This window comes from Trachemys scripta, chromosome 15, assembly GCF_013100865.1.
Source record: "Trachemys scripta elegans isolate TJP31775 chromosome 15, CAS_Tse_1.0, whole genome shotgun sequence".
NCBI classification, from domain to species: Eukaryota; Metazoa; Chordata; order Testudines; family Emydidae; genus Trachemys; species Trachemys scripta.
Genome location: NC_048312.1, coordinates 8260580 through 8284822, shown reverse-complemented (window position 1 = coordinate 8284822; position 24243 = coordinate 8260580). Strand labels below are relative to the sequence as shown.

At 38.9% G+C, this 24243-nt stretch overlaps 2 protein-coding genes and 1 long non-coding RNA gene across 5 annotated transcripts in view; 1 reads left to right on the top strand and 2 right to left on the bottom strand.

Moving 5' to 3' along the window:
- ATP6V0A2 (ATPase H+ transporting V0 subunit a2) overlaps positions 1-3981 on the bottom strand; it is a 34785-nt gene extending 30804 nt beyond the window's left edge. The window contains exons 1-2 of the mRNA XM_034790595.1: positions 3624-3981; positions 1247-1325 (exon numbers count right to left, since the gene is read on the bottom strand). Coding sequence (XP_034646486.1) covers positions 1247-1325; positions 3624-3740 — 196 coding nt within the window. The 5' untranslated portion in view covers positions 3741-3981. The remainder of the gene's footprint in view (positions 1-1246; positions 1326-3623) is intronic.
- Positions 3982-6422: 2441 nt separating this feature from the next.
- Positions 6423-23650, bottom strand: TCTN2 (tectonic family member 2). 3 transcript variants are annotated; one of them, XM_034790597.1, is made up of 18 exons: positions 23490-23650; positions 22032-22145; positions 20967-21040; positions 19945-20140; positions 19074-19174; positions 18349-18545; positions 17948-18071; positions 17104-17239; positions 16003-16068; positions 15178-15306; positions 14589-14666; positions 13547-13624; positions 12917-13028; positions 11803-11906; positions 11182-11338; positions 9868-9993; positions 8702-8790; positions 6423-7229 (listed from the first exon to the last, which is right to left on the bottom strand). In XM_034790597.1, the coding sequence occupies exons 1-18, from the start codon at positions 23578-23580 to the stop codon at positions 7126-7128; spliced, it is 2076 nt and encodes a 691-aa protein (XP_034646488.1). In that variant the 5' UTR covers positions 23581-23650; the 3' UTR covers positions 6423-7125. The 3 variants fall into 3 exon arrangements, with proteins under 3 accessions (XP_034646488.1, XP_034646489.1, XP_034646490.1); XM_034790598.1 differs by lacking the exon at positions 14589-14666; XM_034790599.1 differs by lacking the exons at positions 19945-20140; positions 23490-23650 and having other exon boundaries at positions 22032-22138.
- Positions 10181-18112, top strand: LOC117887883. Its single transcript, XR_004648224.1, has 3 exons — positions 10181-10313; positions 10917-11066; positions 17865-18112. It is a non-coding gene; the product is annotated as an uncharacterized LOC117887883 (long non-coding RNA).
- Positions 23651-24243: the final 593 nt, after the last annotated feature.

The window sequence follows — 24243 nt, the reverse complement described above, 5'->3', positions numbered from 1 at the left end:
GCGCGGGGGGGGGGGGGGGGGGGGGGGAAGGGGGGGGGGGGGGCTCGAGCACTTCCGGGCTCCAGGCTCCGGCGCATTTCCTTGTTTGTCCAGTGTCCCGACCGCACGTTGGTCGGGACGCAGGACAAACAAGGAAATATCGGGACAGTCCCAATAAAATCGGGATGTCTGGTCACCCTAGTTTTACATGACCTAAACAAACAGCTCATAAGAGGTTAGCAAAAACATTTCCATAAAGAGAATTTATGATATTTTTCCAACAACAAATGGAAGCAAGTTGAAACTCCATTTTAAAAAAATCTACTTACCACTAATCTACTAGCACATGAACGTAATTATGGGCACAGAAGGCTATTTTTCAGGAGTGCTTGAAAGTTCAATAGCTGAAGGTCACCTTGTGCACTAATCTACTTAATTCCTAAGGAATTCATTCTAGAGAGAAAGTTCCATTTCCTTAACCAGAATTTTAAACAGAATTTATGTTGAAACAGTTGCAGTAATTTATCAGCAATAGGGTTTAGCAAGGTCTTCTACCACCCTAAGTTTTTTATTAAAAATATTTACTGGGCACTTAAATAATGTTTTACAAAGGTAAACAGACATCACTAAACTCATTTTACAGCTGGAGAACTGGAGGCACAGGGAGGTTAAGTGACTTGCCCAAGGCAACACAAAGTGTCAATACCAAAATAAGGCCTGGACAACACCTAAAAATTCGATTGGCCTAGCTGTGTCACTCAGGCCAGTAAAAAATTTTACACCCTGAGCAACATACACAGGTTGACCTAACCCCCAGCATAGATGCAGCTAGTCGATAGAAGAACTCTTCTGTTGATCTCTCAGAGAGGTGGATTAACTACACCAATGGAAAAAACCCTTCTGCCAACGTAGGAAGCATCTACTATGATACTACAATGGCACAGCTGCAGCACAGTAGCTGTCGTCATAGCAACTGTAGCATAGACCCAGTCTAAGAAACATCTATTTGTTTTCACTCTCAGTACAGTGACCTATTCGCTGAACCATTCTGATTCCCAAACTTCTAACCATCATAGACTCTACAGAATATATAAAAGCAAGTCTCAGATTTCAAAGTGCTCAAATTCTGTTGTGATCAGCATAATAAAAGAACACAGATAAATAAGATCTCCAATGTAGTAGTACTCTGATTAAGTAAACTTTAATTAAGTAAAGACATAGCTTAAGAGATTAGTTTGAGAAATTAAAATATTAAAACAAAGCTTACCAAGTATCCTTTCCATTTCTTCACACTTCTTCACTTCACCCACAAATTTTCTTTGAAATACACTTACACTGGGGTTGAGCTGAGGGTGAAGGAGGAAAAATACTCATTAAATATTTATCACAGCTGTAATTCCTCCAAACACAACTGGTTCATCAACTTTAGAACCCCAATCTTACAAACACTTGTGCTCAACAATTTTACAAACGTGAACAATCCAAATGAACTCAACGAAACTAATAACGTGTAAGAGTTTGCAGGATCAGGGCCCATGAATGCCAACCAGCACTGTGTCACTTGAAGTCTGTTGCTATGATACTAAAATTGGGTAGTCTGGAATTAGAACCACAAAAGGTAACTCCTCCCAGCAGATGCTCCTCTTCATTTAGGAAGATGTAAAGGGATTTCAAACAACAAAATTCAATTAAAACAGAACAATCAAAAACCTTCTGCCTCTTTTTCAGCAGACTGTAAAAATAATTACATCCAATTGAGAAACCATTCCAATTTTTTATTTTTTTAATTTAGTGCCTTTATGACTCCAAATTAAAGAGACAGATTTAGGATTCAATCCTACACCCACTGCAGTGAATGGGAGTTTTGTCACTGAACTTCAGAGGAAACTGAAAGTGAATTCAAGTACAAAAATTTCATTTTACTAAAAGCTACTCTCCCAATGTCATAAATTGTATGTGCAGTGTTCATGAATGTGTATTCAACTTTAGGGTTGGAATTATCATCATGGTTTTTGTATTATCAGCTTGAAAATATGTATGTATAGTATTTTCCATTGTTTTCCTTTTCTCTGCAGCACTAAAAATTAAGGGCCTGACAATAACACCCTTAATCATGCGAGTGGTCCTTTTAGGATTAATCCCATTGACTTGAAATGATACTACTCACAAAAACAAGAGTTGTAGAATCAGACCCTAAAACGGTGTTTGGATGACAGGACATAAGTTGTCTTTAAACACAGTTTTAGTGTTAATAATTATTATTATAAATCATTTTCTTCCCATCTACCATCTTTACTTTCCAGTTTCCCTTCAGAAGTTACTTCTAATTAAAAAATCTGAAAAGAAGTTGGAATAAAATTCTGAAGTTTCAGCCATTAAGCAAAGATCACCCAGATAATCACAACGAATCAGACAGAAAAAACAAAATTTAGCTATTGACCACCTCTATTTTACATTAGGCAGGGACTTGGTTTCACCTGCTAAGGAAATTCTGTGAATACCTCCAGAAACAGGTATGCTTTAAAACTGGCAGAAAAAGAGAGTCAGCAATATTGATGTGACCAGAAAATGAACTCTGCATCTTTTTAAACAGTTTAGATGCTTCCACTGGCCTACCACTTGGATGTGCATTCATAATAATTGAGACCATATACTCCAAGACTGAAGTCAAAGGGGTTCCACATGGATGTGAGGGTTCACCCACCTAGATCTGATTATAAAATCAAGGCCTAAATAACCTCCAGGCCAGGGTTAGGAAAGAATCTCCTCTGGATGTGTTGACACACTTTGGAAGGTTTGAGGCATTGCTTTGCTGACCTTTCCTTAGAATTAAATGGGTGTTTCCCATACAGTCCCTTTAAAGCAACTGTGGGATGAGGAGAGGCATTGGTGGCCCTCACCAATCTAGGTAGTTTTGCCATATGCACAAATTTTCCCTCCAGTGGCAGGGAAATTGAGTGAGTTATTTAATCAGTTTTCTCCATCTCTAATTTATGATCTGCCTCAGGAGATTATGGAGCTACTACAGATAAAGAGGAAACTTATCTGCCAGTGTGTGTTGAAATTTCAGAGATTAGTTACACCATAAGTGGATCTTTGAGTTGCCACCCAACCCAGCATCTCTGTGACTATTTCAATTTTCCAAGCATTATCCCACCTCTTGGAAGCCTATTAGGGTATGTCTACTTTATAACATTCTAACTTGCTGGCTCATGGGTGTGAAAAAATCACTCCTCTGAGCACAGCAAGTCTGAGCACTTTAAAGCGCTAGTGTAGACAGGCTCGAAGCTAATCCCCTCGTGGAGGTGGATTACCAGGAGAGCTGGGAGAGAGCTCGCGCATGACCACACTTGCGCTTCAAAGCGCTGCCACAGGAGCGTTCCCACATCAATGTTTTGAAGTTGTAGACATACCCTATGAAATTGGGAGGAATGGGGGCAGGAGTCAGAAGGCGGGGGAGGGGACGGGGCAGGAGGAAATTGGGGGGGGAATGGGGACAGGAGTCAGAAGGCGAGTCGCGGGGGAGGGGAGGGGACGGGGCAGGAGGAGGAGGAATCTGGGGGAGAAGGGGACAGGAAGCGGGGGGTGTCTCGGGCGGAGAAGATGGGCAGGAGGAAATAGGAAATCCCCCCGCCCATACTCACGTCTCTGAACTCGGCCAGGCCCCTCTCGCCCAGCTCGCTGAGGCACTCATAGGCCGAGCCCGCCTGCAGGAAGAGCTGGGCCAGGCACATACTCTCGCTGCGGAACAGGGAGCCCATGATGAGCCCTGGGCCGGAGAGGGGGGGGAGGCTGCGGCCACCCGGCACCCACACGCCAAACGGGCTGAAGCAGATCACCGGGCCCTGTAGCGCGACCGCCTCCCGCGGGCCTTGGCGGGCTCCCCCATCCCCGGGGCCATGGAGAGAGCTCAGCTCCTGCGTCCGCGAGCAGCAACTCCAGCCGCTTCCGGTGTCTAACCCTTCTCCTCAGCAGGCCGGGGGAGCGCGGGCCGAGCGGCGGCGAGCCCTGCGCTCCTCCGCCCCGCCCCCGGGCCGAGCGGCAGAGCGCGCGGGGAAAGGGGCCAGGGCGGAGGCTCCTCTCAGAGCAGCCGCCAGCCGGGCCGGGGCCGGGGCTCGCTCGGCGCTCTGGCTGGGGAGCGAGGTGTAGGGAGAATTCACTACCCGAGGCGGGGTGAAGCGTTCCAACGAGTTCCCCGGACCGCCTGGTGTCTGCACCACAGAGATCAGCCAGCTCACCCCCATTCTCCTCCCAGGGGGTTGATGTCCCTTAGCTCCAGCCTGATGAAAACTACTGAGCCTTGGCTCCTTTCAGGATTTACAGCCACACACCTGAGCCGGGGCAGTTATCTCGTAAAACCCCAACGCTTTTGGCAGAGAAGGGCGCCTTAAAACTGTAGGGAGCCTGCTAACTTGTGTGAAAACTACAACTACCCGCTCTTCACTAGGCGTTTATCTTGTATTAGTTACCTCGAGTTAAGAGTACATCTTTTCTCCCTACTGAAGGCACCTTCAATTGAGACAACCCACATGGAAAGTTTCACTAGACACAGAGGCAGCTCCCATCTGGTCACATTTTATTCCCTCCCCCCCCCCCCAGTTTTCAAGGTAGTTCAGATTAACCACTGAAGTTTGGGCCTATTATTTTATGTCTAACACAGAAGGGACTGAAAAACAGCAGTTTGGTTTGGAAAACCTCATTAGCCAGCTTTGGGTTTGGAAAATGTAGATCAGGGATGGTTGTGGGCTTGATTAATCCCCAAGGATGTGGCAAATAGATCCAGTCCTCAGCAAACTACAAAACATTTTCCTTCACCCCAAAAGGGAGGACTTTGAAACTAGCATTAAAGTAAATCCCCAAGCCCTTTAGAGGGAGATGCAAGGACAGAAAATCTGCTTCATCAGCAAAAAATAAACTGCCCTCCCTCTTCTTTCCTCAGAATCTTGGATTGTCCTTACCTCTCAGGTCTCCTCCAAGTCTCATCCAGTGGAGGTAAGGAAACGCCTTAACTTGGAAAATTCAGTCATTTTTAAAGCCTCTCCCTTATGAAAATGAGACTTTGAGACGTGTTTTAATGAGATATGAATAAAAATAGTAATTGAGATATTTTCTGTCATATCCATTACTCAATCATTTTTCTTTACAATCCCATTCAAATTGTCCAAGCATGAAACAGATACTCCCAACTCTGTCTCTAAAATGATCCAGTAGCTAGGACAGATGGCAAAATTTCCATACAAGAACAGATTTAGAAGAGCAAATTATTTTTGCTTAGAAAGAGGAGTGGGGAGAGATTATAAAGACTATATACTTTTAGATGGATAAATAAACTTATTTTTTATCATGTCCCATAAGATAAGAGCACTTAAATTTTAAATGGATACAAGAAAATAAATGCTTTATACACCTCATAATTATCCTATAGAACAAGTTGCAAGATACTAAACTAAAGAGCCCAGTTTCAATTAAAGAATTATATACAGATGAGTTTAAAAAAAGGCTAAAAGTTACATGATCTATTAATCTTTATTCTTCAAGGCAGGTGATCATCAGTTGGAACTTCCACCCACAACTCCATCTTCAGGCAGTGTAGTGCATAATTGGCCAGGTTGATTGTGCAGAGCTGAGTCACCTCCTGCTGCAGCACTGGTGTTAAGCCACTGTTTAAGACAAGATACCAGGCTAGATGGAGCCTTTGGTCAGAAAAATAGGCTAGTTCCTGGCAATTTTTAATATATCCCACTTAAAAAAAACCAAAACCCTAGACTTAATTCCTGCTTTTATGCAGTAACTGCATATTTCTAAATGTATCTATTTCAAACCACAACATGCAGTTTGTGTATATATATATTTGTAAAGAGGTCACCTGTGAAGGTGGGGGGAGGAGGTTGAATTTATGTCTGCAAGAGGTTTTGGTTGAGAAAAAACTGTTCTAGCCAGGAGGTTAGCCTGTTAAATCTAGTCTCTAGAAATCATGTATTGATTTTGTTTTATTATCCTTACTCCCTATTTCTTGAATCTTGATCTTTGATAATAAACTTATGATTGTTTTCACTACAAATATATCTCAGTGCTGAAGTATTGTACAAGGAGCTGACGCTGAGTTGAATCAGTCAAGCTGGTGTGTATACTGTTTTCTGTGAGTATTCAGTGCATAAGGGGCTGAACACTACATGGGAACTCTTCAGAGGGGCTTGAGGACTGGAATGCACCTAAGGTTAACCTGTAAAACAGAGTAAGGGCTAGGATGACTCAGAGAAGATTGTCTGGATGGCTAACAGATTAGTGGTATCAAGGCAATGACCCCCAGTTTAGCACAAGCAAGCCTCTCTCTCACTAGAGGGGTAAAGGTGACTCTCAGTCCTAGGAAAGTTGAGAACATCACATTCCCACACTAGTTATCCACGGCGTCATCCAGCAAAAGCAAGAAAAACAAGACTATCTTAAGAAAATAAAAAACAGCCAATTCTTTTCTTTAAAAAAATACTTCTTGTTAACATGTACAGAAGGAGAAATTGTTTTCCTTTGCAGATATATTTTTAAACAACACTTATCATTACAAAGGGAAATAAACACAGTGACTACTACTGTAAGTCAGATAAGGCATTTGGGAAACCAACTCCATTGGGATTATTGCTACTATTCCAAATGATTTATTTCCAGAGTGATCCAGCAAAATGGAAAAACTAAATTAACTGTAAAGCTCAATCTTAAATTGCTTAGAGAACACTAGTTGTGTACTTGAATTAATCATTAACTGAAGTTTTTATCTTTTATCGGTAAATACTCAAACGTCTTACAGTTTAGGTATGAATCCACCCAAGCACATTTCTGCACCCATGCAGTGCACCTCCTAAATCAATGTCACAGGAATGCCCTCTGGCAGATCCATTTACAGGATCTAGCCCTTAATTAACAGATTCTTTTTTAAAAAACCTAATACAACCATTTTCTATATAGAACAGACATTAATTTTACATCTGAGTATTTATATAAAAATATACAAAATCCAGAAATTACTTTTTTCCACAAGATTTATAATAAAAGTACTACTTATTGAAACATTGGTTGAATACAAAAGTGTAAAAAAACACATTAATAAAATGGTTCTCTTTATACTCTCAAATTTTAAACTGTAGTATTATTTCACACTTTAAGGATTCTGCTCCAAGGATTACTCAGAACAGCTGCGAGTAGAAAGAAAAATGCCAGTATCAAGCCTTTGGCAAGACACTGAGAGTATGGTTCTCCTGAAAGAAAAAAAAAATCTGAATAAATATAAGGATAGGAAAACCCTGGCCCTAAAGTTTTATTTTTATATTGAATTAAAAATTAGGCAAAGATAAAAAGCTACAGAAGACAACTGAACATGGACCTGAATAAAATAATGTAGTACAAAACAACTTGAGGCCTCAATCTTGTGCTGAGAACAGTAGTCCTCTGTACCCTTGCAGTTCTCATTGCAGAAGCAGTGCCTTTGGGCTGGTCCACACTAGCCCCCCACTTCGAACTAAGATACGCATCTTCAGCCACCTTAATAACGTAGCTGAAGTTGAAGTATCTTAGTTCGAACTTACCGCGGGTCCACACGCAGCAGGCAGGCTCCCCCATCGACTCCGCGTACTCCTCTCGTGGAGCAGGAGTACCGGCGTCGATGGCGAGCACTTCCGGGGTCGATTTATCGCATCTAGACAAGACGCGATAAATCGATCCCAGAAGATCGATTGCTTACCACCAGACCCAGAGGTAAGTATAGACGTACCCTTAGTGTGCTTTACAAACATCAGCTATTTAATCCTCGCAACCCCCTATTAAGCAGATCATACTCATCTTTTACAAATGGAGAAACTGAAAAGTTAACTGATCTACCAAAATGGCAACGCCTGGATTGGAACACAGGAGTTCCTAACCCAATTAGCTGAAAGTTGCCAAATGCTACAAGCAAAGGCAGAATACAGAACTTGACAGACTAATAGGCCAGTATTATAGAGCAAGCCATGCATTCTTTTTTATAAAGTAGGTTGGCCAGAAAGAAAAGAAAACTAAACAGAATGGGGATGTAGTGGGGTGGTCACCCCGCTCCTGCCCTGAGGGAGTTAAAGCAGACCTGGAGAGGGCTGTGGCGGAGAAATGCGAGGTTGACTGGGGGAAGCAACCACAGGTGGGGCCATGTCCCAATCAGGCCACAGCTGGCCCTATAAGAGGGCTGAGGGCCAGAGACTAAGAGAGACACTCTCTCAAGATAAAAGGACACCGGGGTCCGGGAGGGACATGGGGGCCAGTGGCAGGCAAGACACCAGCCTGCAGAGGGCGCTCTGGGCTGGAAGAGCTAATCCCTAGGACGATCAGCAGAAGGCGCTGCACTAGTGAGTCGTCGACCCCCCACAGGGGGATAGAGAGCTTTGAAAGGGGCTAAAAAAGGAACCTTACTCTCCTTAAAACAACATTTTAAAAATAGCAATAAACCCCAAGCGAACTGACAAAGTACTGAGTCTGGTAACTATTCTTCATTTTTTCCCCACTTATCTGCCAAGATACAATATAAATCCAATCATGGACCGTAAAGAACAATTTAACAAACATACTTTACAGCTCGCAATTTCCAAAAGACAGGAGAACTTCACTTCCCTATTACAAAGCATCATGTAATTTAACTGTTTTTTTTTTAATATTTGAAGAAATCCTGATAATACATTGTACTCCACACATACTACTTTTTTACCTGTGTAATACCATGTCAATGGATAAAATAGTTGTGGCCAGCAAACTTCATTTCGATTGCAGTCATATTCTGTATAGTTAATCTGAAATCTACAAACACAATTTAAAAAAAAACTTAAATTGTAACTATGGTACAACCAGGCACCAGTGCAAATAAAGGGAAAAACAAATTAGAAAGCTGTTTGGATTAAATAATCTTGCAGCTGTTTCTTCATGAAACTATTTTTTCATGAAAGATCAATTAAAACAGGAGCATGAAACCTGAAGACTTCCTTTCTGATCAATCTCTCTCATTTTTAGCCATGGGATGATTTAAGGGAATGTTCCTTCTTGTGATGAGCACAGATTTACACCAACAAAGAGGATTATTTTCGGGGTAGTACCAGGGTTTTAAACCAGAAGAACTGGGATGAAACTGAGACGGGAAAATTTAGGTTGAATATAATGGAAAAAAATTATTTATGGTAAGAATTTTTAGTCCATAACATAGTTTCCTGAAAGAAAGTCTCATCTCTTGAGAAATTTAAAACTAGACTGGACAAAGCAATATAAAGTTTACTATAAGAAACAAGCTTGATTTACTGGGGCTGACCTAATAGACCTTTCCATATATAATTCTATGGTTCTAGTAGCAAGAGAACAAACACTATGCTTTAGAAATAATAACGTAATTGTTTGAATGTACCTACAAGTGTCAGTTTAGGGGCTGATTCAGCACCCGTTATCCATTTGAGTGAATCTCACACAAATAATTCTACTGAGGGACTTGTCACATGAGTAAACGTTGTAGGATGAGGCCCTAGATGCTGAGTACCCTTCAACTCCCATTGAGAGTCAACTGATTTAGTGGGATTTAAGGCACTTCACAGAAACTGACACTTAACTGATAGAACCGCTGTGATTCAGTGCAGTCTAACCAGGCCTCAAACCTAATGACTATTTTCTGGCAAACCAAACTTACTATTTTATTATTGCTATTTTAATTTGGTATTTCTTCATAGGTTTCAGAGTAGCAGCCGTGTTAGTCTGTATCCGCAAAAAGAACAGGAGTACTTGTGGCACCTTGAAGATTAACAAATAATTATTTATTTGTTAGTCTCTAAGGTGCCACAAGTACTCCATTTCTTCATAGTCAATGTTAGATATCTGATTTCTATAAAAAGTTACCTTGTCATTGGAATGGGTGGTTGAGCTGGTACTTTAATAAACTGGACTGAAGCAGTGATAGGAAGAGAACTGGACTTATTTTCACAGATAATCCCACATTGGAATTGCCATATCACTGTTGAAAAACTGAAAGAAAATTAACATACAATCAGTGTAATTTATGTGGGAAATATATACTCTTTGACATCTATTTGATCTTATAAAGGGTTTTTTAATAATATTTACAGTGTACCTATGGTTGTATTCTTGCACTGCATTTTCATAATTTTATTAGTTATTCTCTATTTTAATCAGAGCTGGGCAATATCACTCTCCTCAATCCTAATTAAAATTTCAATACACTGAGTTGAATACAAATGTTTTTCACTTTTATATTGTCTTTTCATCGTGGCTAACAAAGCATTTAATAAACATTGATGGAAGCCTCACATCACACTGTGATTCAGGTAAGTATCATGCCAATGTTACCTAGCAGTAAACTGAATTGCAGAGAAGTTAAATAGCTTGCCCTGGGTAACTCAGTCAGTCAGTATCAGAGCTATGACCAGTACTCAGAATAGCAGTCAGGTAGGATCCCTAAGCAACAGTGCACTCCGATCTATTGGTGGTTCCAGTCATTTTGCATGGACAATGGGTAAATGCCTTTTTTTTTTTTTTTTTTTGCTGTCACAACTTTGGCATACACACAATAGAAAATTTTACTTATAAAGGTTTATATTATCTTCATCTAATGAGATGGAATGTATAAAACTTACTCCTAACGTGAGCTTTTGACACTTGAAACTTATGAGTTTTGGTTATTTTCTTCCGGAGTTTTTCCACTTATCAGGCTTTCAAATATATAGTTTGCTACAAATGTGTACTAAGTGAAGTTACACAAGTAAAGTTATTTATAACCAGAGAGAAACATGGCTGCTAATAAAAAGACTGTCAGGTTAAAATAATATTTTAAAGTAATACATTTCCTTACTGCTGTTGCTAGCAACAATGGAGGAGACATTTTTTTTAAATTGTTTCAATTTTAATAAATCTATTTTATCTTTCACCAGTAATTTACTTTTTGCACATCTCACCTTGAAAATGAAAACAAGTTAACCAGAAAGCGAAACTGATTATGTACTAGAGCAGCTGGATTTGGGTTGCAAACACTACGGAGAAGAGGAAACTCAAACAAAACCCTAGATAATCATGAAAAACCTGTAAGCAACTGTTTTTTTAAATCTACATATTTTTGGTCTCATCTACCCAACAGTGTCCAACTATATTTGAATACAATATTAATGAAATATAGTAACCACCATGATTGTGCTGTACCTGATCTGTACACCGAGTATCTCTTCCTGTGCAATCCCTTCTACTGCACCCACATCAGCAGTGATTATGTGAATATTCAGGTTAGCAGGAATATCTGAGCAGATGCCGTTCAAATTTCCAACACTTGCATTTGCACTAGGATTAGGTGGATCTAAACCTATTCAGGAAAACTGAGTTACTTAGATTTGAAAAAAAAATTAAAAAAAACATATTTTAAACATTATCACGATGCAATGAGATACTAATAAATACTGCATAGGAATATAACAAAAATGTCTTTTCTTCCTTGGATAAAAGAGAGGTTCCACATGAAATGCTGAGATTGACAGTAAAAATAAAATTTTACCAATCTGTACACATGACATAAATTGGAATTTTTTATTTCCTCATTGTCATAATTTTTTTCCACAGTATCAGTATTTATATTTAATGTGGGGGGGGGGGATGGCATTGCATGTACACAGAAAAAGAGGATTTCTCATAATTTGAAATTAAATCAGTTACCATACACCTTTACTATGGTTTTATAAGAGAAACTACAATGTGATTAGAATATTTTAAAGTAAAACTAAAATATATATTAATCTAAGATACAGATAACAAGATGAAGCTTTGACTTACGTATTATTTCCACCAAGTCATTTAGATCACTGTAACTTGAGTTGCCTCTCTTCCCAACATGAGTAGCTTGTATTAATGAATTAAGTCTATCAGTTACATCCTCCCTGCAAAACACTCATGTTATAATACATTACAAATAAACCCACATCTATACCATCCTGCGCTGTGATTTTAAATTAGATCTTGTCAGAACTTGTACAGGAGATCCAATATGAAAATCCAAGTGCTGCTGGAATTGATGCGGATGACTCAGTAAGGTGACACACTTCCTTTTGAACCAGTAAACTCCATGCCCAGGCATGATGCAATGAGTTGCTATGCTACTGGAGGGGCCATTTTCTGAATGAGATGTAAAACAAGGGTATCCAGCATTTGTTGCAATTAAGTACCCATCCCTAGAGAGGAAAGCTAGTCCAGTGCTTTGAACATTAGTGTGGGACTTTGGAGACCTAGGTTTGATTCCCAACTCTCTCACAGATTTCCTGTGTGCTTCCGTTTCCCATCGGTAAAATGGGGATAAAAGCATTGCCCTAGCTCCAAACGGTGTTGTGAGGATAAATACATTCAAGATTGTGGAGTCCTCAGAGATTATAGAAATGGGGGCCCATGGGGATTTTTAACAAGAGATATTTATTAGTAGTTTGAAGTTTCAAAATTCTCAGTACAGGCACTTAACAAAAAAACCAAATTTCAGCTATTTGAGTTATTCCAGTGGAAAAAAAAAAAAGGTCTTTTTTTTTTTTAAATGGGGAAAATTAATTTTATTGACATTCTCCCAACTCCAAAACAACTTTAAAGATTTTGCTGAAACTACTAAAAAAAAATCCCCTTTAAAAAGGCTCTAAAAATAGCCATTTTCAAACCCAAAAGTTACATACTGGTAATTAGAAAAATATGAATGTATGGATATAAGAGGCTTGTATGGGAACTGTTTTGCAGCATCGGCTATAGTAAGACAAAACAAAAACCCATCACTATAATAATATCTAATTAGTTAAAGTGCATCGGTTTCTTATTTTGAATGCTAAGATAAGAGTTCTATAAATATTTAAAGCCACAAATGAAAGGGGGGGGGGGAGAAATAGGAGGACAGGACAACCCACATATACCTCACCTTAACTGACTGCAATCTTCATTAATATTTACTTCTAAAATGCATCCAGATAGTGAATTTAATCCAAACAGAACTGGTGTGAAAGTTGCTGATGTACACAAACCATTGCCAACTACAAAATGAAAACATCCATTTGAGTTTCTAATATCAACCTTTCAGTCTCTAGCTTGCAAATTTGTAGAAAGCTACTTTGATTTAGAATGCTAAAACAGTTTAGCTCAAATACAGTACTACTAAAATTCTATTTATCTTAAGTGTCCATCCATTTTCATTTGTAGCATCTTAAAAATTACAGATTCTTCAATTCTTTGTTTTATTGCGTATGTCTTGCACTTCCATATAAATGACAATACTTCATATTACCTGTTAGTATATTTTTCCAGTATTTCAGTAGTGGTCTTTTATTCAAGAAAGAGCACTATATATAAAATATAATTATGATACAGGGAAATCTGATTTATACTTGTATAAATAATTGTATTTATCTAAATTCCAAGAAACATTAGATTAGCAACTCAGAGCAGTCTGGGAAGGCCAACATAAAAAAAAATGAAGCAAAACATAATAAAATTAGAATATTTTTGGTTTATATTGCAGTTGTGATTAAAACAGCATATCAAAAGGTAGTACCTGGCTGCCAAAGTTTTAGAGTGGTAACAGTATCAGAAGAAATATTTACCGCTCTAACAGGTTTGCCAACTTGGTAACCTAAACACAGAAAGAGAAATTGTAAAAGTTTTATAAGAATTAATCAGCATTGACAAACATTTTTGTAATACATAAAACTCCCCCAAGTTCTTAAAGGTGCCATGGTCTAGTGAATTGAGTTCAGAAATGAAGGCTAGGAACTACTGGATTCTAATCTTGGCTCCCTAGCTACTCTGTGACCTTAGGGATAATGATATAGAACTCCTTTGTAAAGCGCTTTGAGATCTACTGCTGAAAAGCACTGCATAAGAGCTAGGTATTCTAGTTAGTCTCAATTACTCTCTCATAAGAGTGTTGTGAGGATTAGTTAGTGTTTATAAAATACTTTCTAAAAGTGCCTAGTAGTATAATCATGAAGCCTTCTCATTTTGCTAGAAGTATGGTCTCCTACAATTCTAAACGTGTTGGGGAACCCTAATTGACTGATTAGGTGCTTAGTTTCACATCTAAACAGAACTTTTAATTACAGCAAGAATGGTTTAACTTCAAACAAAAAAGAGTATTAACGACTTTCAGAAAACAGTAAGAGCCAAATTCTACCTTGCGTTAGCTGGCTGCACTATGGAAGAGAGGAAAGAGGGCAAAGACAGCCTCTTCTCTTCTATCTTCCTATGCAGCCACAGAGTAAGATTCTAATTCAACATTCAAGGGAGCATTAGGATGAAAACTGCTAATGCATCATGTCAATGGGAATACTCAGAGTAGCAAGCACTATGCCTGGTAGTGTTTTCACGATCAGACCCTAATATTTTAGTTCCACAATATCTGATGATACTTTTCAGCATTACCAATATTAACAGTGGCAGGGTAGAAAACAGGAAGGCTGTGATGATCAACATTAAGACGAAATGAGAGGGATATAAGAAATAAAATTGGGCACAACTGGTTATGGCTGTCAATAAAAAGTTTTTTTTCCTTCCCTCATCAGCCAATAGAAGCTTAAAATAAAACAGAGTAGTATTACCTGGATTCCCAGATAGTTCTGTTGTATTAGTACTATTGAAGCTTACAAAGTTTACTGAAAATCTCTGTGTCAGTATTTCTATTAAAAGAAAAAAAGTAAATAATTTCTTAGCAAAAAAGTAGTCCATTGCAATATTTTTGTTACTTAAAAAAGCAATTGCATCAAAAATTAAACTCCCTCTCCCCCCGCCCCAGTCACAAAAATCTTGTTAACTGACATACACATCAACCAGCAGCTGCCATTTAGACCCACACTCTTGGATTGTGCATGCTCATATACGATTATATGATTTCAGAAGCTAATTAACACCTTCTGTGAAGCTTCTCAAATCCAGCAATGCAGGCCACTGACATGCCTTTTTTGTATAAATAGTACATAATCAATGATTGGAGGTTGATATTCTAATAACTAACTAAAACAAATAATATACCAACCAGACACCACCCAGCTCTTCTTAGCCCAATGGAAAATTCTATTTCAAATTGCATTGTCTTCTGATGTTTGATTTAAAGTATTTTTCACAAAACTTCTATGCTGAGAAAAAAAACTATTTCTGAATAAGCAATTTTGTAGAGATGCATTACAGTACCTCCATCACATAATTCTCCAATGAGGACTGTGACATTTATTTCCTCTATTGTCTTGCCTTTCCATATGAACATATAATATTCTGCAAAGGTCACATTTATACATAAAACCTCAGTAGACTGAATGTCTTCTGCAAAGAAAAGAACAGTTCAAATGATGGAATCCATACTAACGAAAGAGGTTATTATGCCTTAAGGAAGATTTTCTATAGAATGCAATAAAAAATTATCTTTAACAAAATCTTGGGCATAACAGCCTTCATTCTAACTTTTTTTGAAAAACAAAAACACCTCAGTTTTAGTGGTTAGTTATTATGATACCACGCCAGCTCAGAGCATCTATGATGCACTCTTCTAGCCTGGAGATCTTCTGCATGAAAGTGTAGATCAACTGGCTGTAAGATACATTTTGAAAGAAAGGAGGTCTTTCAAAATACCAATCTATACATCTGCATGTGGATGGGGCTCAACTATTATACTTGAGTGTAAACTTTAAATATAGCCAAAGGGATCCTTACATCTTAACTCCATTACAACTGTTCATTTTTTGTTCTATAAAATTACTTTTGCGACTGGCTAAGATGTATAAGGACTAGAGGTCTGATACAACTTCCACTAAAGTCAATAGACTTCTTTACATAGATTTCAAAGGGAGATAGATAAGACTAATATTTTTCAATTTGCATAGCACAATAATTTTTTTTTTGTTTTTTCTTTTTTTTTTAAGTTTCAGGTAATGGCAAAGATCTCTTTTAACATCTTAACTTAATCATCAACTCCTTGTCTCTTTAAGAATGGTAAGAATAATATGAGTACAGAAAACATACCTGGTTTAGTGATGAAGTTACGTACATCAGTTACATTCCCATAGATCACATTTTGTTGGACAGCGTCTGACAAGAAAAACAGTAAATGCAGCAAGTCTAACTAGCAAATGAGACACAGCCTCATACTGTTTCCTCATCCAAGATAGAGAATTTATTAAACTATAAAAGAATGAGTTAGAAAATAAACCAGCAGCTCTCAGTAAAAGACTATACAGTCGTTACACCACAACAGGTTCCTCTGAAAGAGCATGCTTTATATGACACAACAAATTAAGCTATTTTTGCTGAGTTGCTCTATTAAGATCCAGAGTGATATAACAGACCCAAGCAATGCCCTCAGATACTCAAGTACAACAGGAAGACTGAATTAGGCCCAGACACTTTAAGCCACTAGTTGTATAATACACATTTTCAGAAGAGCAGTAATGATACTGACACTCTCTATTTTCTAATTATAATCAGATCTTTCTCATTAAATGATAACGTATGGTGTTTTGAAGGATTAATATACTCCCACAGAAGTGCAACATGTGACAAGAAGTGAGGTGGGGGGAGTATTTTACAGTGTAAAGAGAATGTCTTACCTTGGAAATTTATTGGCAAACAACTTAAGATATGTTGTCCTCATGCTGGCACAATGGCCAGGGGGTAATGTAACTATATCTGAGACCCAGGAGAAAATGCTTTCTACACTAGGAGAACAAAGTGTTACAGAGAAGCCACTTATGGCTAACTCTAAAGGGAGGATAGTGTCTGCCCTTGGCTGGGGGAAAAAAAAGCTCTTACAACAGTATGAATACATGAAAGGAATGCTCTTGATGGGGGGTCAAAATCTGTTTTTGGTGGGAGAGGGGAAACTGAGGAAGTCATAGCCCAAGCTCAAAGTCTCATATCCTGAATCTGGGGACCCTACAGCAGGAGGCTTGCCACAATAACCAGTCAGTCAACAGTTGAATGGCTAAAACGCCTTGCAAGGGAGAAGTTGTTAGATCATAACAAAAATAATGCAGGATATCATATTGTCAATCTTAGGACTTTAAGATTACTATATCTATTCTTAAATCAATATCAGTACATTTTGTCAAAGCAAACACAACATACCTCCAGTACCACTGGTTATCATCACATTATGAGACAATCCTTCCTTGTAAGCTGACAGACTAGTAACACATTTAACATCAAAATTCTGAAGGAATGCTACTGGGGCGTTTCCAACACACTGCCCAGCCATGGATCGCTGCATGCAGTTCAACAGAAAAGAATATGAAGATGGAATTTATTCTAGCTCCACTGTTCAAGCTAAAAAGCACACAGCTATTTCATTGCACACGGTGTCTGTACTATGCCCACCTACACTTATCTCAAAACAAGCAAGCTGTTAGACCAAATGATTTATATAAAAAGAATCAGATTTTAAAACATGGCTTTCAATAATATTACAATATAATTCAAGGTTTCACTCTGATTTGTAGACCAACTACAATCAGTGACTCTAAAATTAAAATTCTAAAATGTAAAGAAAATTAGAAAAAGCCTGGGTAGTTGAGGTAATAGAAAATAAACAAAGTTTTCAGTTAAAGAGCAGGGAATATAAAAAATACAAAAATATGTTAAGAACCCCTAAAAAATTTAAAAAGCAACAGAGTTAAAAATTTTAAGTCATGCCAAATTTGTTTATATTTCTTGACAGTGTATTTTTCTTGGTTAAATTCAAAATATTAATTTTATATGAGAAAAAATTGATGGTAGAAAGACGATGTTTATTTTTTGAATGTGAATTTTGTGCTAGTTGAAAAGTGTATTTCACCAGTTCAAAACAGCTAGTCACAGAATTGCTTGTATCTGTCTTTGTTCCTATACAGTGAGACAGATGGACAGTGAGACTGACAAATAAGGAAAAGAAAGAAAAAACAAAAGCCAAATACTGCTAACATGAAGCTATTACCTGACGAATTGTAAAATACTCATTCTCTGTCGTCATAATTGGATCTCCTTGTTTGTAACCACTTACAGGTTTTTCTGGAACAGTTTGCAAAGGAATCTTATATGAAGGAACTAGAGATGAAGAACTGCAAACAAATTTAAAAAGATAAATGATTAGTGTATCACCTATCCGATGCAAATAATTACTCATTATCTCTTTCAAATCTCCCTCTTTCATATTACCTCAAAATCCATACACAGTTACGTTTTACTATAAAACTTAAATAATGCATATATTTTAAAATGTTGGTTCTGGATAGTTCCTGTAAACAACATTATTCACATTACACAAGTGGCATAACTTTTTTGGCATATAATAACTATTCGATACATTCACGATGACTTTTTTTTATTAAAACTTACACAGAGCCATGGTAGAAGTAGCCAAGAAATGGTGTATTGTTAAGAGAAGACTGTACACACAAGAAGGGAAACCAGTCAGGAGCACTGTTCGTTGTCTGAACAGAGCACAATTGGTCAAAAGGCAGGTTTACATTCCCACCAAACACTCCAGCAAAACATGATCCACTGAACAACTGCTTCAAATCTGGCGTGCATTCCTTGAAATAAAAAGAAAAAGGAAGTCGTTTAACATGACAGGGCTTTTTTTCTGCTTCACCAAGGATGCACTCTCATGGCAGGTGATATACATACCAGGGTTATTTAAGAAGTGTCTCCTAGCACTATGAGGAGTTAAGATTAAAATGGAAAAACAGACACAAATGTTGTATTCCATAACACATTTAGCAGAGCCATAACATTTGAGCGGAGTATGGCCTTTTAAGCGTTTTCACTATATCAAGTTTCCCTTTTTAAAATTCTATCATTAAAAACCAGAGGGCAATAACAGAAACAGTGTTTCCAGTGAAATTTAGTGCTTAGGACACTTCTAGTGACTGAAGGCCCCTATTTATATTGTTTTAAAGTGATGTACTTACTCTTCAAAGACAGACAGTTGATACTAATCCACAGTATTTTAACAAATAATTTCTCAGGTATTTTAGTGGACTTTGCTGTATTTCCCTAAGAGTACTGGTGACATAAAACTTTAAAGGGAATAACTTAAAAATTAAATGTGTAATCAGTACCAGATCACAGCAACAACGAATATCACAAATTCCAGCTGTCAGGTTACAAGGACAAGAGCCGAGGGGCTGGAACACTTGGTTTGGGATGACTGTTGCATTTTCTATAAAAGCATAATATAAAATAAAGTTAGGCCATAAAATTAACATTTTCATTTGCATTGCAATCCCACTAACAGATTTATATGACAACATTTTTTTTAAAAAGAGAAAGTAGGCATTAAAGGTTATTCCTACGTTATACATTTTATTTTTTTAAATATTGACAAATAGTACCAAGGATCTTTTATTGCTGCCCTGTCTCCAGTTTTCCAATTACCTTACATTTTGGGCCAAACCCACCCCAATCAAACCCACTAAGGACTCCCCTCTAACAGGCAACTTCACATGTCTAACCTAAAAGATTAGAATAATCCTGTTTCCATTAAAACTGAACAGATGGAAAGTGACTGCTAAAATAAATCAGACGTTAGATATCCACATCAATATATTTTAATCATCACTTCTCTTCTGTTTAAAAAAAATAATGATAATTAATTGAAAAAAAAAAAAAAAATTACTACTAGTTTGCCTCACAAGCAATGGAACTGCAAAGGTAGTTTAGCTTGTAATTACCTTATTAAGTCAATTTTGCAAATGCCCAAAAGATACAACTGTAAAAAAAAATTATGGGGTGAAATGCTAGCTGGCGCAACTGATGTTAATGAATGTGTTGGTTTGATTTAATCTTTTGTCTATAAATTATAAATACATTAAAGTTTGGGGCAACAAGAGTTAGCACACTGGGAAGTGCCAAGGAATACATACAAATATTCAAAAACGAAACTAGAACCAGCCAAGATACTGATTTCTTTTTAACTACCTAACCATTTACCTGACACATTTCCTGTAAAGGAAGAGTTGGCATATATTTCAGCTTGAATCAGGAGATTTGCCAACACTGTTGAACCACGGCAAGCAGAAACTTGAAGAGTCTCAACAATGCAAAGTGGCTCCATGCAGCAATCAGTTGTGTTAGACAAACACAACTGCAGGTTTCTCATCAAGGTTACTGTCACTTTGGAAACATTCTGAAAAATATCAGTTAAAGTTTGACAGCTATTTTTAAATTTACTAGATTATACTTAGTTATATCCTGCATCAGCTTTGTGCAGGGCAAGCATGTATCCCTTCTGCTACATGCGTTATAATTGAAGCCTCTGTATATCATTGTATCAAAAAGAATATTTGTATGGGACAAAGATCTGCATTGAGATTTGCAAGTAAACAAAGCTGTGAAATGTATGCAGATATCTACACAGATGTTTGCTCACACTTAAATGAATTATACTACCTCAAAACTTACATGCACAAACCTAAAACAAGCAAAAGAATTCATGTTTGGTTTCTTATAGAGTCCTGACAGCTGTGGATTGGACTAATTTTGCTGTCCATCAAGGCCTCAATTTAGAGAAACACTTCTGGCTGACCACAAGCAATGCAAATCATGGTATCCCACAGAAATTCCAGAATTCATAAGAATAAATAAAAGTGATAGTCTAGCATTTACATAGCACCTTTCATTCTTATATAACACCTTTCAAAAGATCTCAATCCCCTTCACAAACTACAGACAGATAGCAAGTGCATCTACTTCTGGAGGGGAGGGCAGCAGGAAACCACCATGACAGAGTTAAATTTTGACATAGGATATACTATACCCCTAAATCCCTACTCTTATGAAAAATGTCATGGGATCTTCAGTGTCCACAAGAATTATTATTCCAAGAAGAGATGAAGAGAAGAAATCAAAAATGGGAATTCTTTATGCTACCATTAAATTAGCTTCACATTAACTTTTAATACACCAAACTTCTACTCCCTACCTTTAGAGTGAAGAATCAGTATTTTACGTACCATACCACGAGAAACATTCAAACTCCATTCACCATATCTGTTACTCCCACTGCAGTGGGAAAGTGGCAACATTCCTAAATTTAAAAGAAAAAAACGGTAAAATTTGTTTTGCTGCTTTCCGTCATTCTCATCTACACATGGAGCAAAGTTAAACCCCAATCCTGTAACTGGCTCCATATGGCAGGATAGATAAAAATCACAGATTTATTTAAATTGTTTTAATTTTTGTTTTAATTTTGTTATTTACATTATAATAATTTTTTTCTTTTTAAAAATAAACCTTTTTTAAATTAAATCTGAATTTCATACAAAATATGTTAAGGCCTAGACTACTTATAATCTCTTATAACATTGAAATAAAAAATAAAATATGCTGAATCCATGAGCCTCTTTCAAAAACTTTGAGTTAAAGGTTGCTTTTCTCTATAAAGAAATAAGCAGGGGAAAACCATCTAATTTTTGAAAGTCAAGTTTTACAAATATGGCACAATATTAGTAAATAAGCAATATATTATTCACCATTTTGTAACATACTAAAAATGTATAATTAAAAATCTGAAAATATTAAGCTACATAGCTGCTTAAATAAATGTATAAAGTTATACTGTACCCTTTTGTAGGTAGCAAAAACATGTACCAAATCTAGTGTAAAGACTATTTAGTTGTAAATCAATATGTTTTAATGGTGATATGAAACACTGAGAATACACCTTTCTTTAGAAAATTACTGAAGTACAAATGGAAAAGTTGATGAAAATCCATTATTTAAATTGAGGCTTTTCACTTGGTGATTTAAATCACCATCCACTTTGCTGCATTGGTAGAGTCCCATGTCCACATGAAGCCTCAGTGGAGACAATGGGGCTCTGTGCAGTGCTGGTTGTAGGATCAAGGCCTTATTTGGTCAGTGGTGGGAGTACTCTGGAGCATCCAGTACAGAGGCCATTGTAAAACAAGGTATACAATTTTCCATCTAATCATCTTAGGAACATAAAGGGAAATAAGATTTCAACTAATATTTGTTTGACTGTAATTTTTAAAAGTAATGGTTTTAAGTCATCTCACCTGTCTCAGTGTTCACATGTATTACATTTACAGCCAGAACAACATCTGCTGAATTCCCCACTAAAAATGAACTGACTGTGGGCCCAGACATGTGGATAAAAGAAGGCTGAAAGACTAAAAAAAAAACAAAAAAACAAATTGGTATTAATATTCAGAATATCCTCAATATCTTATATTTATTACAAAATGGGGTGGACACAACTTGATTTTTTTCCCCTGGCATTCTAAGTTTAATTTAAATCATTAAAAATAAACGAAGATCAGTTTCTCATAGAGCCCAAGAGAATAGTAGCCCACCAGATTTTTGTTTTCTACACTCAAATCTCCCTGAAGGCCTCAACAGGTCATTTAAACTTAGCCCAAACAAACAAACAAAAAAACCCTAAAGGATTGTGGGAGGGCTATTTCCAAATTTCTCTTACTCTTCCGGACACACATGTATTTTATGGAGTCTTGTCTGCAGCCTTTGCTTAATATTAAAAAGAAAGTTCTGATATCCTAAAAAAGTATGGTTACTCAACCTACAAAATAAACCTCTAGTATCCAGTAACATTTACCAATGTTAACATATTCCAGGCAGGACTAGCACCTTTGGTTTCACACACTGAAGAGTCACTTCTGAAAGCCTGATTACTAGAGTACACCCATAACGAGAGAGACCTTGCCCTTCTCTGACCCTTCCTTGTTGTCCCCCATTCTCTATGACCAAATAGTCCCATGCAATCCATCTCCAAAAAATATAAACACCCACTAGTCATAGGTTAACTCTCACTGCCTCTCCCATGAGCCGCAAGACCGTGACCTGTCCAGCACCTGCCCCTATGAGCCCCCTGCCATAATTCAGTGTCCCTCCCCTCCTGCTTCTCCTGTGGGTCTGACTAATCTTCAGTCTGTACACCCCACTCCCTAGAGTGTATGTAACCCCACCCCACTGTCCCAACCCTGCCTCCTCAGTGGTCTTTCTGACCCCACCCCATTATCCCATCCTCCTAGCTCCCCCACAGGTCTCGGACCCCTCCACACTGCTCCACCAACCCCATCTTCTGCCTCCCCCATGGGACTCTCTGGACTCTCCCCCTACCTCCCTCACAGGGCTCTGGGCCTTCTCACTCCCCCCCCACTAGGGTTGCCAAGACTCCAGGATTGGCCTGAAGTCTCCAAGGATTAAATATTGTCATGTGATTAAATCTCTAGGAATAGTCCAACCAAAACTGGCAACCCTCCCCCACAACGTGTCCCCCCACTTCTCACATGGGTCACTGCCTGCCCCTTCCCACCCCCAATAGTCTCTGGGCCGCCTCTCCCACACAGGTGTCTGCGCTTCATCCGCTGCCTGGCCTGCCCAGGGTTTGAACAGAACAGCGCCCCGCGGCCCCGAGGATGGCAGCCAGGCGGGAGACGCCCCGGGCCAAAGGGAGACCCCCCCCCAATAATTGCCAGGGCCCCAACAGCACCCACCGGGGTTCCCTGGCGGGGCCGGGGTCTGGGCCCACCCCGTGGGGCACTCAGACCCCAGCAGCAGCAGCGCCCCGAGAACAGCAGTGATCATGGCGGGCAGGGGCTGCCCGACAAACGCTGCGGAGGCCGCCTCAGCGCGGCCGCCATCTTGCGGCGGGCCTTGGTCGCTATGGAAACGGTTGCCAGCGGCTCAGAGGGAGGAGGACGGGGCTGGCGAGGCCATGGGGAGCTGGCTTTAGCCTTCTGCCAGGGTGAGGGCTTAGTGGGCTGCAGCCGCCCCCCGCCACTCGCGCGTAGCTAATGCTGCGAAGAACGTGTGTCCTTGTCTTCCCCAGGGAATGGCCTCGACTAGCTGTGGCGGCCTGGCTCCCTGCCTAGTCAGTCGGGTTCTCAAACATTTTAATGGGGTCGCCAAGGCTGGTGTTGGCCCTGGGCCTCAGCAAGTCCAGGGCTAAGGTTACACAGTTCCCGCCCAGAGCAGAAGCCCTTGGGTTCAGCTTTGCCCGCCCGGGACAGGGCAGCTAGGGTGGGCTCAGTCTTTGGTCCCCCCTTCTGGGGGAATTCTGCATCACTGCGCTTGCATAGAATTCATTCCCCCTGCAGATTTCTTTGCTTCCCCACAGCAAAATAACTTCTGAAGGGGAAGCAAAGGGAAGCCACAAGAGCGGTCATGTGCCCCACCTCTCCAGCTGTGCAGGCATAGGCACCGACTCCGTGGGTGCTCCGGGGCTGGAGCACCCATGGGGAAAAGTGA